Genomic DNA, 12846 nt, shown 5'->3' on the forward strand with positions numbered 1-12846 from the left:
ACTCAAATGATCAAGGGTCTGGAGAACAAGCCCTATGAGGAGCGGCTTAGGGAACTGGGCATGTTTAGCCTGAAGAGGAGAAGCCTGAGAGGAGATATGATAGCCATGTATAAATATGTGAGAGGAAGCCACAGGGAGGAGGGAGCTTGTTTTCTGCTTCACCGGGGACGCAATGCAGCCATGGCTTCAAACTACAAGAGAGGAGATTCCATCTGAACATGAGGAACTTGTGAGAGCCGTTCAGCAGTGGAACTCTCTGCCCCAGAGAGTGGTGGAGGCTCCTCCTTTGGAAGCTTCTAAACAGAGGCTGGATGGCCATCTGTCGGGGGTGATTTGAATGCGATTGTCCTGCTTCTTGGCAGAATGGGGTTGGACTGGATGGCCCACGAGGTCTCTTCCAACTCTACGATTCTAGGATTCTAACTTAACATGATTTATAGGAGTTGTAGGTCCTGGGATGTATAGTTCACCTGCAATCTAAGAGCACTCTGAACTCCACCAATGATAGACCTAGAGCTAACTTGGCACACAGGACCCCCATGACTGACAAAAAATACTGGAGGTCTTTGGAGGGTTTAAAGGAGTTGTAGTTCACCTACATCCAGAGCACACTATGAACTCAAACAAGGATGGATCTGGACTAAACTCGGCATGCATACCCAATATGCTCAAATTTGAATACTGGTAGATTTTGGGGGGAATTGGCCTGGGCATTTTGGAGTTGTAGGTACTGGGATGTATAGTTCACCTGCAATCAGTGAGCACTGTGAAGGAGAGGAAAGTAGAGGAGGACAGAAAGAAGAGAGATGAGAGAAAAAGAAAAAAGAGAAGAAAGAGGAAAGGAGACGAGAGGAAAAGTTAGAAAAGGAGAGAAGAGAAGAGATGAAAAGGAAGAGAAGGAAATGAGGAAAGAAGAAAGTAAAGAACGGGGGGGGGAGGACAGAAAGGAGAGGAGAAAGGAAAGAAAAAGGCGAGAAAAAAGGGAAGTAGAGGAAAAGAAAGGGGAGAAGAGATGAAAGAAGAAAGAAGGGAAGAAAGGGAAACAGGAGAGAAGAGGGAAAGGAGAGGAGATGAAAGGATTAGAAATGAGAGGAGAAGGAAAGGAGAGGAGAAGAAAGGAAATAAAGAAGAGGAAAGTAAAGGATGAGGATGGGAGGAAAAGGAAATGAGAAGAGAGGTGATGAGAGAAGGAAGAGAAGAAAGTAGAAGAAGGAAAATAAAGAAGAGAAGAAACGGAGAGGAGAAGAAAGGAGAAAAGAGGAAAAGAAAAGGAGAGGAAAGTACAGAAGAAAGAGGAAGGAAAAGAAAGGAGAGAAGAAAGAAGAAGATTAGAAATGAGAGGAGAAGAAAAGAGGAAAGGAGAGGAGGAGAAGGGAAAGAGGAAAGGAGAGGACAGGATAGAAAAAGGAAAGGTGATGAGAGAAGGAAGAGAAGAAAGGAAAAGAAGGGAAATAGGAGAGGAGAAGAAATGAGAGAAGAGGAAAGTACAAGGACAGAAGAAAGAGGAAAGGAAAGGGAAGAAGAAAGGAGAGGAGAAGAAAGGATTAGAGAGGAGAGGAGAAGAAAAGAGGAAAGGGGAGGAGAAGAAAGAGAAAAATGGAAAGTAGAGGAGGAGGACAGGAGAGGAAAAGGAAAGGAGAAGAAAGAAGAAATGAGAGAAGAGAGGAAAAGAAAGAAGAGGAAAGCACAGAAGAAGATAGAAGAAAGAGGAGAGGAAGAGAAAAAAGAAAGAAGAAGATTAGAAACGAGAGAGGAATGGACAGGAGAAGAAGGGAAAGAGAAAGAAGAGGAAAGTGGAGGAGGACAGGAGAGGAAAAGGAGGAGAAGAAAGGTGATGAGAGAAGAAAGAGAAGAGGAAAAGGAGAGGAGAAGAAATGAGAGAAGAGGGGAAAAGATAGAAGAGGAAAGCACAGAAGAGGATAGAAGAAAGAGGAGAGAAAGAAGAAAGAAGAAGATTAGAAATGAGAGAGGAATGGACAGGAGAAGAAGGGAAAGAGAAAGAAGAGGAAAGGAGGACAGGAGAGGAAAAGGAAAGGTGATGAGAGAAGGAAGAGAAGAAAGAGAAGAAAAGGAGAGGAGAAGAAAAGAAATGAGAGAAGAGGAAAAGAAAGAAGAGGAAAGCACAGAAGAGGGTAGAAGAAAGGAGAGAAAGAAGAAGAAGATTAGAAATGAGGAATGGAGTGGAGAAGAAGGGAAAGAGAAAGAAGAGGAAAGTAGGGAGGAGGACAGGAGAGGAAAAGTAAAGGAGAAGAAAGATGATGAGAGAAGGAAGAGAAGAAAGAGGAAAAGGAGAGGAGAAGAAATGAGAGAAGAGAGGAAAAGAAAGAAGAGGATAGTACAGAAGGGGATAGAAGAAAGAGGAGAGAAAGAGAAGAAGATTAGAAATGAGAGAGGAATGGAGAGGAGAAGAAGGGAAAGAAAAAGAAGAGGAAAAGAGGAGGACAGGAGAGGAAAAGTAAAGGAGAAGAAAGGTGATGAGAGAAGGAAGAGAAGAAAGGAGAAGGAAATGGAGGAGAGAAGAAAGAAGAGGGGAGAGGAAAGTTGTGGAAAGAGGTAAGAGTTGAGCAAGAAGAGGGGGTGAATAATCACCTGGGGGGGGGGGATGTCCCATGGGCCTTCGTAGTGCTCTCTGGGTTGCAAAACCAGCCTTTTCTGTGTGGGGGGCTTTCCCCTTTCCAGAGGGCCCTGTGCCCCTCAACCAGTGCATGCCAATGGGTCTGACCCAGAGCATGGCTGGCCCCTGTTTTCAGAAGCCTGGCTTCCTGTGGTGCGTCTGCAAAGGATTAGCTCACAAGAGGCTAATCTTAATCCTGGGGAGGCATTGTCTTCGGTCACCACTCAGTTTGGTCTCAGCTCCTTGGTTTCCTCCAGAGAATTGGAACCATTCCAATAATAATAATAATAATAATAATAATAATAATAATAAGGAGCCTAGTGTCTAGATCTAAGGAAGTCCTGCTCCCCATGCTCTATTCTGCTTTGGTTAGACCACACCTGGAATATTGTGTCCAATTCTGGGCACCACAATTCAAGAGAGATATTGACTCTAAGCTGGAATGTGTCCAGAGGAGGGCGACTAAAATGATCAAGGGTCTGGAGAACAAGCCCTATGAGGAGCGGCTTAGGGAACTGGGCATGTTAGCCTGAAGAAGAGAAGGATGAGAGGAGATATGATGAGGGCCATGTATAAATATGTGAGAGGAAGCCACAGGGAGGAGGGAGCAAGCTTCCTTTCTGCTTCCTTGGAGACTAGGACGCAATGGAACAATGGCTTCAAGCTACAAGAGAGGAGATTCCATCTGAACATTAGGAAGAACTTCCTGACTGTGAGAGCCGTTCAGCAGTGGAACTCTCTGCCCCGGAGTGTGGTGGAGGCTCCTTCTTTGGAAGCTTTTAAGCAGAGACTGGATGGCCATCTGTCAGGGGTGATTTGAATGCAATATTCCTGCTTCTTGGCAGAATGGGGTTGGACTGGATTATGGCCCAGGAGGTCTCTTCCAACTCTTTGATTCTATGATTCTATGATAATAATAACCATTATTATTCATCGCTCACGCTTGAGGCTCAGGCGTCGGCAGTGGCCGGGAGGGCTTTTGCACAACTGAGACTTGTGCGCCAGCTGCGACCGTACCTCGCGAAGGCTGATCTGGCCGGGGTGGTCCATGCCTTAGTCACCTCTAGACTGGATTACTGCAATGCGCTCTACGTGGGGCTGCCCTTGAAAACGGCTCGGAAATTCCAATTGGTCCAACGGGCAGCAGCCAGAATGTTAACTGGAGGCCCTTACAGAGAGAGGTCAACCCTCCTGTTTAAGGAGCTCCACTGGCTGCCGTTTATTTTCCGAGCCCAATTTAAGGTGCAGGTGCTCACCTACAAAGCCCTGAACGGTTTGGGACCACCCTACCTGCGTGACCGCATCTCTATCTCCGAACCCACACGCTCGCTCCGGTCATCTGGGGAGGCCCTGCTCATGATCCCGCCCGTGTCACAAGTGCGCTTGGTGGGGACGCGAGACAGGGCCTTCTCCGTGGTGGCCCCCCTCTGGAACGCCCTCCCGAAAGATCTCAGACAAGCCCCTACACTGGCAGTCTTCAGAAAGAATTTGAAAACCTGGCTGTTCCAATGTGCCTTTTCAGATTAGGAATCTCCCAGTACCAAATCCTAGAAGCACTTTAGTACCAAAATCACAGCACACTGCACACCGCACTTATACTATAATCCCATATCCCCCCGACACATCAACACTTTTAATCCTGTACCCCTACTCCGGCCGGCTCAGTTTTTAATAATGTCTTGTTGTATTGCTATTGTATTTGTTTTTTTCTGCTTAATTGTCATTTGCTATGTATTGTATTGTATTGTGTGGGCTTCGGCCTGTTGTAAGCCGCATCGAATCCTTCGGGAGATGCTAGCGGGGTACAAATAAAGTAATAATAATAATAATAATAATATTTATTCCCCGCCACTATCTCCCCAAGGGACTTGGAACGGCTTACGTGAGGCCAAGCCCAACAACACATCCAAAACAACAAGCAATAATAAAACAACAAGCAATAAACAATACAATTAATATAACTCACAGGTAGACAATAACACACAACGATTTAAAAACCCATGGCTGAGCCAGATGCAATAGTTAAAACTTCAAAAATAAATGCTGGACATGAACAGAGGGTGTCTCTACTAGGAGGGTTTTAAACCAAAAGTAGAGTACAACCCACGTATTTTCTGTTTGTCATGGGGGTTCTGTGTGGGAAATTTGCCCCAATTCTGTCGTTGGCGGAGCTCAGAATGCTCTTTGATTGTAGGTGAACTATAAAGCCCAGCAAATATTCTGCTTTGGTTAGACCACATCTGGAGTATTGTGTCCAATTCTGGGCACCACAATTCAAGAGAGATATTGACAAGCTGGAATGTGTCCAGAGGAGGGCGACTCAAATGATCAAGGGTCTGGAGAACAAGCCCTATGAGGAGCGGCTTAAGGTGCTGGGCATGTTTAGCCTGAAGAAGAGAAGGCTGAGAGGAGATATGATGAGGGCCATGTATAAATATGTGAGAGGAAGCCACAGGGAGGAGGAGGGAGCAAGCTTGTTCTCTGCTTCCCTGGAGACTAGGACGCAATGGAACAATGGCTTCAAACTACAAGAGAGGAGATTCCACCTGAACATGAGGAAGAACTTCCTGACTGTGAGAGCCGTTCAGCAGTGGAACTCTCTGCCCCGGAGTGTGGTGGAGGCTCCTTCTTTGGAAGCTTTTAAGCAGAGGCAGGATGGCCATCTGTCAGGGGTGATTTGAATGCAATATTCCTGCTTCTTGGCAGAATGGGGTTGGACTGAATGATGGCCCAGGAGGTCTCTTCCAACTCTTTGATTCTATGAAATACAACTTCCACATTGCATTAGCTGGACAGGGTAGAGATGCTCCTTGTGTCCTGCAAAGCACGTGGGGCTGGCCCTGGAGGGGCGTGGCCAGGTAAGGAGGGGCGTGGCTTGGCTTCTCACCTGCCTCCATTCATCCTTTGGGTCCCTGGGAGGAGGACGCAGCTTGCAAGCAAGCAGGAGCCATGAGCTGCAGAGAGTAAGTTGCTCCCTGTCAGAGGACAAAGAAGATCCTTTGGGGGTGGTTGGGGGGAGAAACAGCAATGTGGTGTGAGACCAATGATGGAGATGGTAGAATTGCAATAGTTGCAACTATGAGTTTTGCAAAGCCATGAGAAGGTGCACCTTGCAGGTGTCATCTTTCTGAGAAGAGCTATAACCTGGGGTTCAAACTCCATCCTTCCATTCTTCCATTCTTCCTTCTTCTTCAAAGGTTGGACTGCCATCATCATTATTATTATTATTATTAAGTTTATTTCTACCCCGCAAAAAAAAGGCCAACAATTAAGATATTGTGTTGTCGAAAGTTTTCACAGCCAGAATGCCTGGGTGGTTGTGAGTTTTCCGGGCTGCCTAGTCATGTTCCAGAAGCATTCTCTCCTGACGTTTTGCCTCCATCTATAGCAGGCATCCTCAGAAGTTGTGAGGTCAACTACAGGAACATGGCCATACAGCCCGGAAAACTCACAGCAAACCAAATAAAAATATTCTTATTTTTATACTTATTTTCTGTCCCAGAGAGAATTGGAATTTGAAAAATGTGGCTTGTTGTGGAAGGATTGGTGCGAAAGCTTCATTGGAGACCCCTTTCCCATGATAACAACTCTTTTGAGAGTGGATTTCCCTTCCAAGGAAGCGATTCCTTTCACTTCCTTCCTTCCTGTTTATCTTTCCTTCCTTCTCATCCCTTTCATCCTTCCTTCCTTCCTTCCTTCCTTCCTTGCTTGCCTTTTGTCTTTCCTTCTTTCTGTCTTTTCTTTATCCCTCCCTCTTCCTTCCTTCTCATCCCTTTCATCCTTCCTTCCTTCCCTTTTGTCTTTCCTTCCTTCACTCTTTCTTCCTCTCTCCATTCCCTCCCTCACTTTTATCCTTTCTTCTGTTTTTCCTTCCCTTCTTTCCATCCTTGCCTTCCACTCTTCCCTCTTTTCTGTTTGTCTTTCCTTCCTTCTGTCTTTTCCTTTATCCTTTCCTTCGCTTCCTTCCTTTCTCATCCCTTTAATCCTTCCTTTCCCTTCGTCTTTTCTTCCTTCTCTTTCCTTTATCCCTTCCTTCCTTCCTTCCCTTCTCTCTTTCTTCCCTTCCTCCTTCCCTCCCTCTTTCTCCCTCTCTCCATTCCCTCCCTTTCATCCTTCCTTCTCTTTTTCCTTCCCTTCCTTCTTTCCATCCTTGCCTTCCACCCTTCCTTCCTGTTTGTCTTTCCTTCCTTCTGTCTTTTCCTTTATCCTTTCCTTCGCTTCCTTCCTTTCTCATCCCTTTAATCCTTCCTTCCCCTTCGTCTTTTCTTCCTTCTCTTTCCTTTATCCCTTCCTTCCTTCCTTCCCTTCTCTCTTTCTTCCCTTCCTCCTTCCCTCCCTCTTTCTCCCTCTCTCCATTCCCTCCCTTTCATCCTTCCTTCTCTTTTTCCTTCCCTTCCTTCTTTCCATCCTTGCCTTCCACCCTTCCTTCCTGTTTGTCTTTCCTTCCTTCTGTCTTTTCCTTTATCCTTTCCTTCGCTTCCTTCCTTTCTCATCCCTTTAATCCTTCCTTCCCCTTCGTCTTTTCTTCCTTCTCTCTTTCCTTTATCCCTTCCTTCCTTCCCTTCTCTCTTTCTTCCCTTCCTTCTTCCCTCCCTCTTTCTCCCTCTCTCCATTCCCTCCCTTTCATCCTTCCTTCTCTTTTTCCTTCCCTTCCTTCTTTCCATCCTTGCCTTCCACCCTTCCTTCCTGTTTGTCTTTCCTTCCTTCTGTCTTTTCCTTTATCCTTTCCTTCGCTTCCTTCCTTTCTCATACCTTTAATCCTTCCTTCCCCTTTGTCTTTTCTTCCTTCTCTCCTTTATCCCTTCCTTCCTTCCTTCTCATCCCTTTCATCCTTCCTTCCTTCCTTTCCTTTTGTCTTTTCTTCTCTTTCTTCCCTTCCTCCTTCCCCCCCTCCCTCTTTCTCCCTCTCTCCATACCCTCTCTCCCTTTCATCCTTCCTTCTTTTTTCCTTACTCCTTCCCTTCCTTCTTTCCATTCTTGCCTGCCTGCCTGCCTGCCTGCCTTCCTTCCTTCCTGTTTGTCTTTCTTTCCCTCCTTTCTCATCCCTTTAATCCTTCCTTCCGTTTTGTCTTTTCTTCTTTCTCTTTCCTTCCTTCCTTCCTTCTCATCCCTTTCATCCTTCCTTTCCTTTTGTCTTTCCTTCTCTCTTTCTTCCTTTCCTCCTTCTCTCCCTCCCTCTTTCTCTCTCCATTCCCTCCCTTTCATCCTTCCTTCTCTTTTTCCTTCCTCCTTCCCTTCCTTCTTTCCATTCTTGCCTGCCTGCCTTCCTTCCTTTCTCATCCCTTTAATCCTTCCTTCCTCTTCGTCTTTTCTTCCTTCTCTTTCCTTCCTTCCTTCTCATCCCTTTCATCCTTCCTTTCCTTTTGTCTTTCCTTCTCTCATTCTTCCTTTCCTCCTTCTCTCCCTCCCTCTTTCTCTCTCCATTCCCTCCCTTTCATCCTTCCTTCTCTTTTTCCTTCCTCCTTCCCTTCCTTCTTTCCATTCTTGCCTGCCTGCCTTCCTTCCTTTCTCATCCCTTTAATCCTTCCTTCCTCTTTGTCTTTTCTTCCTTCTCTCTTTCCTTTATCCCTTCCTTCCTTCCTTCCTCCTCATCCCTTTCACCCTTTCTTCCTTTCCTTTTGTCTGTCCTTTTCTCTTTCTTCCTTTCCTCCTTCTCTCCCTCCCTCTTTCTCCCTCTCTCCATCCCCTCCCTCCCTTTCATCCTTCCTTCTCTTTTTCCTTCCTCCTTCCCTTCTTTCTTTCCATTCTTTCCTCCCTCCCTCCTTTCATTTCCATCCTCCTTCTCTGCCTCATTCTTAACTATGAGTTGTGTATAGTTTGGATGTTTGTCCCGTAAATGAGTCATACGGGGGTCCCGAGAGGAAAAAAATACCTGGATGAGATGGTCCTTTGGGGGGGGGGGGCTCTTCTAGGATCCTTCTCCGAATGGCTCAATTGCTAACACCGCCATCTTCTGCCTTCAGCCTCTTCCAGGTCTTTGGTACCCGGGCCATCACCCCTCGGGCCACTCCCGCCACCCGGCTTTCCCTGAGCCACCCGCCTCCCATTCGCAAGCTCCTCGACTCCTACGAAGAGCTCCGGGAAGGCCTGGGACACCCATCCTTGCGCCCGTGCCTCAACAGCACCACCTTCTCCGCTGCGGAACCTGAGAGGCCACATCAGGAGGTGGCCAAGGCCTGTCGCGGGAAGAAGAAGAAGAGGGTGGTCTTTGCGGACATGAAGGGCTTCTCGCTGACCGCCGTCCGGATCTTCTCCAAGATCGAGGAGGACCTCTGCGACCTCCAGCAAGCCCTCTCGCACTTGACCGGCTTCCGGGAGAAGCTGCGAGGGCCGCGTCCCGAGGCGAGGAAGTACCTCCCGGACTTCCCGCAGCCTTCCGCCGACTACGTAGCTTTCCGCAGCCGCCTGCAGAGCGGCTTCGTCTGCTTGGAGAACTGCCTCGTCCAGGAGAAGTCCATCTCCGGGACCATCAAGGTCAAGAACCTCAGCTACGAGAAGAAAGTCTTTGTCCGCATCACCTTCGATTCCTGGCGCAGCGCCCGCGACGTCGCTTGCCGGTACATGCCCAACACCTATGGCTACTCCGACACGGATACGTTCTCCTTCGAGGTGCCCTTTCCCAAAGGATGCGCTCCCTGCCACAACATTGAGTTCTGCGTTTGCTTCCACAGCGGAGAGAAAGTCTATTGGGATAACAACCATGGGAAGAACTACCGGATACGGCAAGCGTTGGGCCCTCCGCTGCCCAGCGCCCTTTCACGCCTGGCCAAGAGCGGCCAGCCCCTGGGCAGCTCCTCTCGGGCCGCCGCTCTGGTTCTCTCTCGCTTGCAGACCTGGCGGCGATCAGGCGACCCCGCATACTGGTAGGGGAGGCTTTGGAGCAAGCCCCTTCCCTGGGGGTCCTGCTCTCCACTCCAAGGCATTGCCCTTTGGGACACCCTGGCCAGGACTTTCTTTGTGTCCACGGCACCACAGACCATGCATGGCGATAGGGCCAGAACTTCTCGACCTTCTCAGAATCAGTAGTTTGGCTGCCATGTGTCTCGGACTTCTTAGAAGCATCAAGGAGACCTTGGGTATCTCTACACTATAATTCTGCCCCATTTTAACACTAGGAAATTATGCACCTTGGAGTTGGTGAGGCCCCAACACTCTGGTCGAGAAGGCCAAAGACCTCATAAAACTACAGCTTCCAGAAGTCCATTGGACCGTTGCCATTCAAGTAGTGTTAAACAGGATTCATTCCACAGTGTAGATCAGGCCTGGGAAGACTTTCTAACTTGGGGGCCGCATGCTGGCACTCCCTTCGAGGAGGACTGGCTGCCCAGGGATGGGAGGAAGGAAGGGAGGGAGGGAGGGAGGGAGGGAGGACAGAAATGGAGGAAGAGAGAAAGAGGCAGGTAAGGAAGGAAGGAAGGTAAGGAGGGAGAAAGGTAAGAAGGAAGGAAGGGTGGAAGGGTTGAAGGCAAGGATGGAAAGGAGGAAGGGAAGGGGGAAGGAAGGAAAAGGAGAAGGAAGGACAAAAGGGAGGGAGGGAATGGAGACGGAGAAAGAGGGAAGGAAGGAAAGGCAAAAGGGAAGGAAGGAAGGATGAAAGGGATGAGAAGGAAGGAAGGGAAGGATAAAGAGAGAATGAAAGAAAGACAAAAGGGAAGGAAGGATGAAAGGGATGAGAAGGAAGAAAGGGAATGATAAAAAGAGAAGGAAGGAAGGATGAGGGGGATGAGAAGGAAGAAAGGGAAGGATAAAGAGAGAAGGAAGGAAAGACCAAAGGGAAAGAAGAAAGGATGAAAGGGATGTGAAGGAAGAAAGGGAAGGATAAAGAGAGAAGGAAGGAAAGACAAAAGGGAAGGAAGGGATGAGAAGGAAGAAAGGGAAGGATAAAGAGAGAAGGAAGGAAAGACAAAAGGGAAGGAAGGAAGGATGAAAGGGATGAGAAGGAAGAAAGGGAAGGATAAAGAGAGAAGGAAGGAAAGATAAAAGGGAAGGAAGGAAGGATGAAAGGGATGAGAAGGAAGAAAGGGAATGAGAAGGAAGGAAGGATGAAAGGGATGAGAAGGAAGAAAGGGAAGGATAAAGAGAGAAGGAAGGAAGGAAAGAGAAAAGGGATGGAAGGAAGAAGAGATGGAGGGAAGAGGGAAGGAAGCAGAGGGCCGCTTTTCGTTTACTATTACTATTTCTAGAAACTAATAAAGCAGACGGAGAACACAGCAGAGAATGGGCAAGCCTGGAATCTTTCTTTCTGGGAGAAGCTCGCTAACTAGCTAGCTAGATAGATCAATACATAGATCGATGGATAGATCAGTAGATAGATAGATCGATAGACAGAGAGACGACTTCTGGTCCCCCGACAGTGATACTTCCCCTCTCAAGGGCTTCCTACGCCTCTCCTTTGCCCAGGGTAAGGTCAGGTCAGTTCCTCCTTGCGGTGTTATTTTGAGACAGGGCTGAGACGGATCAAGAACGGAGCACATGTTTGGCAGGCGTCCGCTCTCTGGCTGGATCCCAATTTTTACAAACCGGGCAAGGGGGGCTGGCAAATATTCTGCAAGAGCGGCTACCGACCAAAGTAAACAAGGCTGGGTTTGACCAATCGATAGTCTGGCTGAGTGGGATGTCACTGTCCTAGGAGACAGGTCCAGGCAACAAGCAAGGCTTATTTTCTTTCCAAAACAGACGGTCGGACGTCACTTGCTTCTTCATCCGTGATCCAAAACTGAGCGTTCACGGCTTTTGTAAAACCGTCGCTCCCTTGGTTTCATAGCATTCAAAGTGGTGTCCAACTGCATTCATTCTATTTTATTATTTATTTATTTCATCTACTTATACCCCGCCCTTCTCACCCCGGGGGGGACTCAGGGCGGCTTACAGAGGAGGCACAATTAGATGCCTAAATCAATTGACAGCAATACAAAGTACAAAAAAGCAATTCAGCAGTTAAAATTAAAACATCAATACATAATAAATTTAAAACAGTCTCATGGTCAGGTTCAGAGTCCATATCTCCATTCCATTCCATTTGTCCTTGTCTATTGTCAGATCCTTAATTTAGTTGCCAGTGGGTCCAAAGGCTTGGTCCCAAACCCAGGTCTTCAGTTTTTTCCTGAATGCCAGAAGGGAAGTCGCCGATCTAATCTCCCCGGGGAGTGAGTTCCACAGGTGGGGGGCCACCACCGAGAAGGCCCTGCTCCTCGTCCCCGCCAACCTCACTTGTGAGAGTGGCGGGGTCGAGAGCAGGGCCTCCCCAGAAGATCTTAAACTTCGAGGTGGGATGTAGAGGGAGATCCGTTCGGACAAATACACTGGGCCGGAACCGTATAGGGTGTTATAGGTCAAAACCAGCACTTTGAATTGTGCTCGGAATTGGATCGGCAGCCAGTGGAGCTGACGCAACAGGGGGGTGGTATGCTCCCTGTACGCCGCTCCGGTGAGCAACCTGGCTGCTTCTCGCTGGACTAGAAGTTTCCGAGCAGTCTTCAAAGGCAGCCCCACGTAGAGTGCGTTGCAGTAATCCAACCGGGATGTGACAAGAGCGTGGACCACCGTGGCCAGTGTTTCTCAATCTTCCTAATGCCGTGACCCCTTAATGCAGTTCCTTTTGTTTTGGTGACCCCCAACCATCACATTATTTCCGTTGCTACTTCCATAACTGTGATTATGCACCAGAAGTCCAACACGGACCCCAATACAAGGTTTTCTTGGCGCTCTCTCATCCGTAGGGTCACCCTAAGTCAATGCCAGCTTGAAGGCAATTAGCAAAACATTTCCCGGCGACTAATCTTGAGAGAGAGTCTGATACCCGGGGACTATTTATAACCAGCCCGTTAAGTAGCCATGGATAGCCTGACCCGCTTTGAAGTGGCCTAATGAACCTTAAAGCCATCCAAGTTGGTCCTTCTCACAACGACTTAGGGCTGCAGTTTTTATTTGGCCTCTATCCCTCTATCTATCTATATATATAAATGCTCTGTGCAAAATGAGTACCTTAAAAACCAAAGAACCAATGAACGAAATCACACCAAATTTGGCATCAAAATGTCTCACAACATAAGCAGTGACCATCACTCAAAAATTAGGATTTTGTCATTTGGGAGTTGTAGTTGCTGGGATTTATAGTTCACCTACAATCATCAACGATGAAATTGAACCAAACTTGGCACACAGAACTCCCATGACCAACAATAAATACTGGAAGTGTTTGGTGAGCATTGACCTTGAGTTTGCGAGTTGTA

The 12846-nt window shown here is 47.7% G+C and overlaps 1 protein-coding gene across 1 annotated transcript; it reads left to right on the top strand.

Moving 5' to 3' along the window:
• The first annotated feature begins 5473 nt into the window (after positions 1-5473).
• On the top strand, positions 5474-9907 carry LOC132782741 (protein phosphatase 1 regulatory subunit 3C-like). The gene is made up of 2 exons (XM_060787641.2): positions 5474-5577; positions 8578-9907. Exons 1-2 carry the CDS (start codon positions 5564-5566, stop codon positions 9479-9481), a joined length of 918 nt encoding a protein of 305 aa, XP_060643624.2. The 5' UTR covers positions 5474-5563; the 3' UTR covers positions 9482-9907.
• Positions 9908-12846: the final 2939 nt, after the last annotated feature.

The sequence above is a fragment of the Anolis sagrei genome, chromosome 7 (assembly GCF_037176765.1).
Source record: "Anolis sagrei isolate rAnoSag1 chromosome 7, rAnoSag1.mat, whole genome shotgun sequence".
In the NCBI taxonomy this organism is placed as follows: Eukaryota; Metazoa; Chordata; class Lepidosauria; order Squamata; family Dactyloidae; genus Anolis; species Anolis sagrei.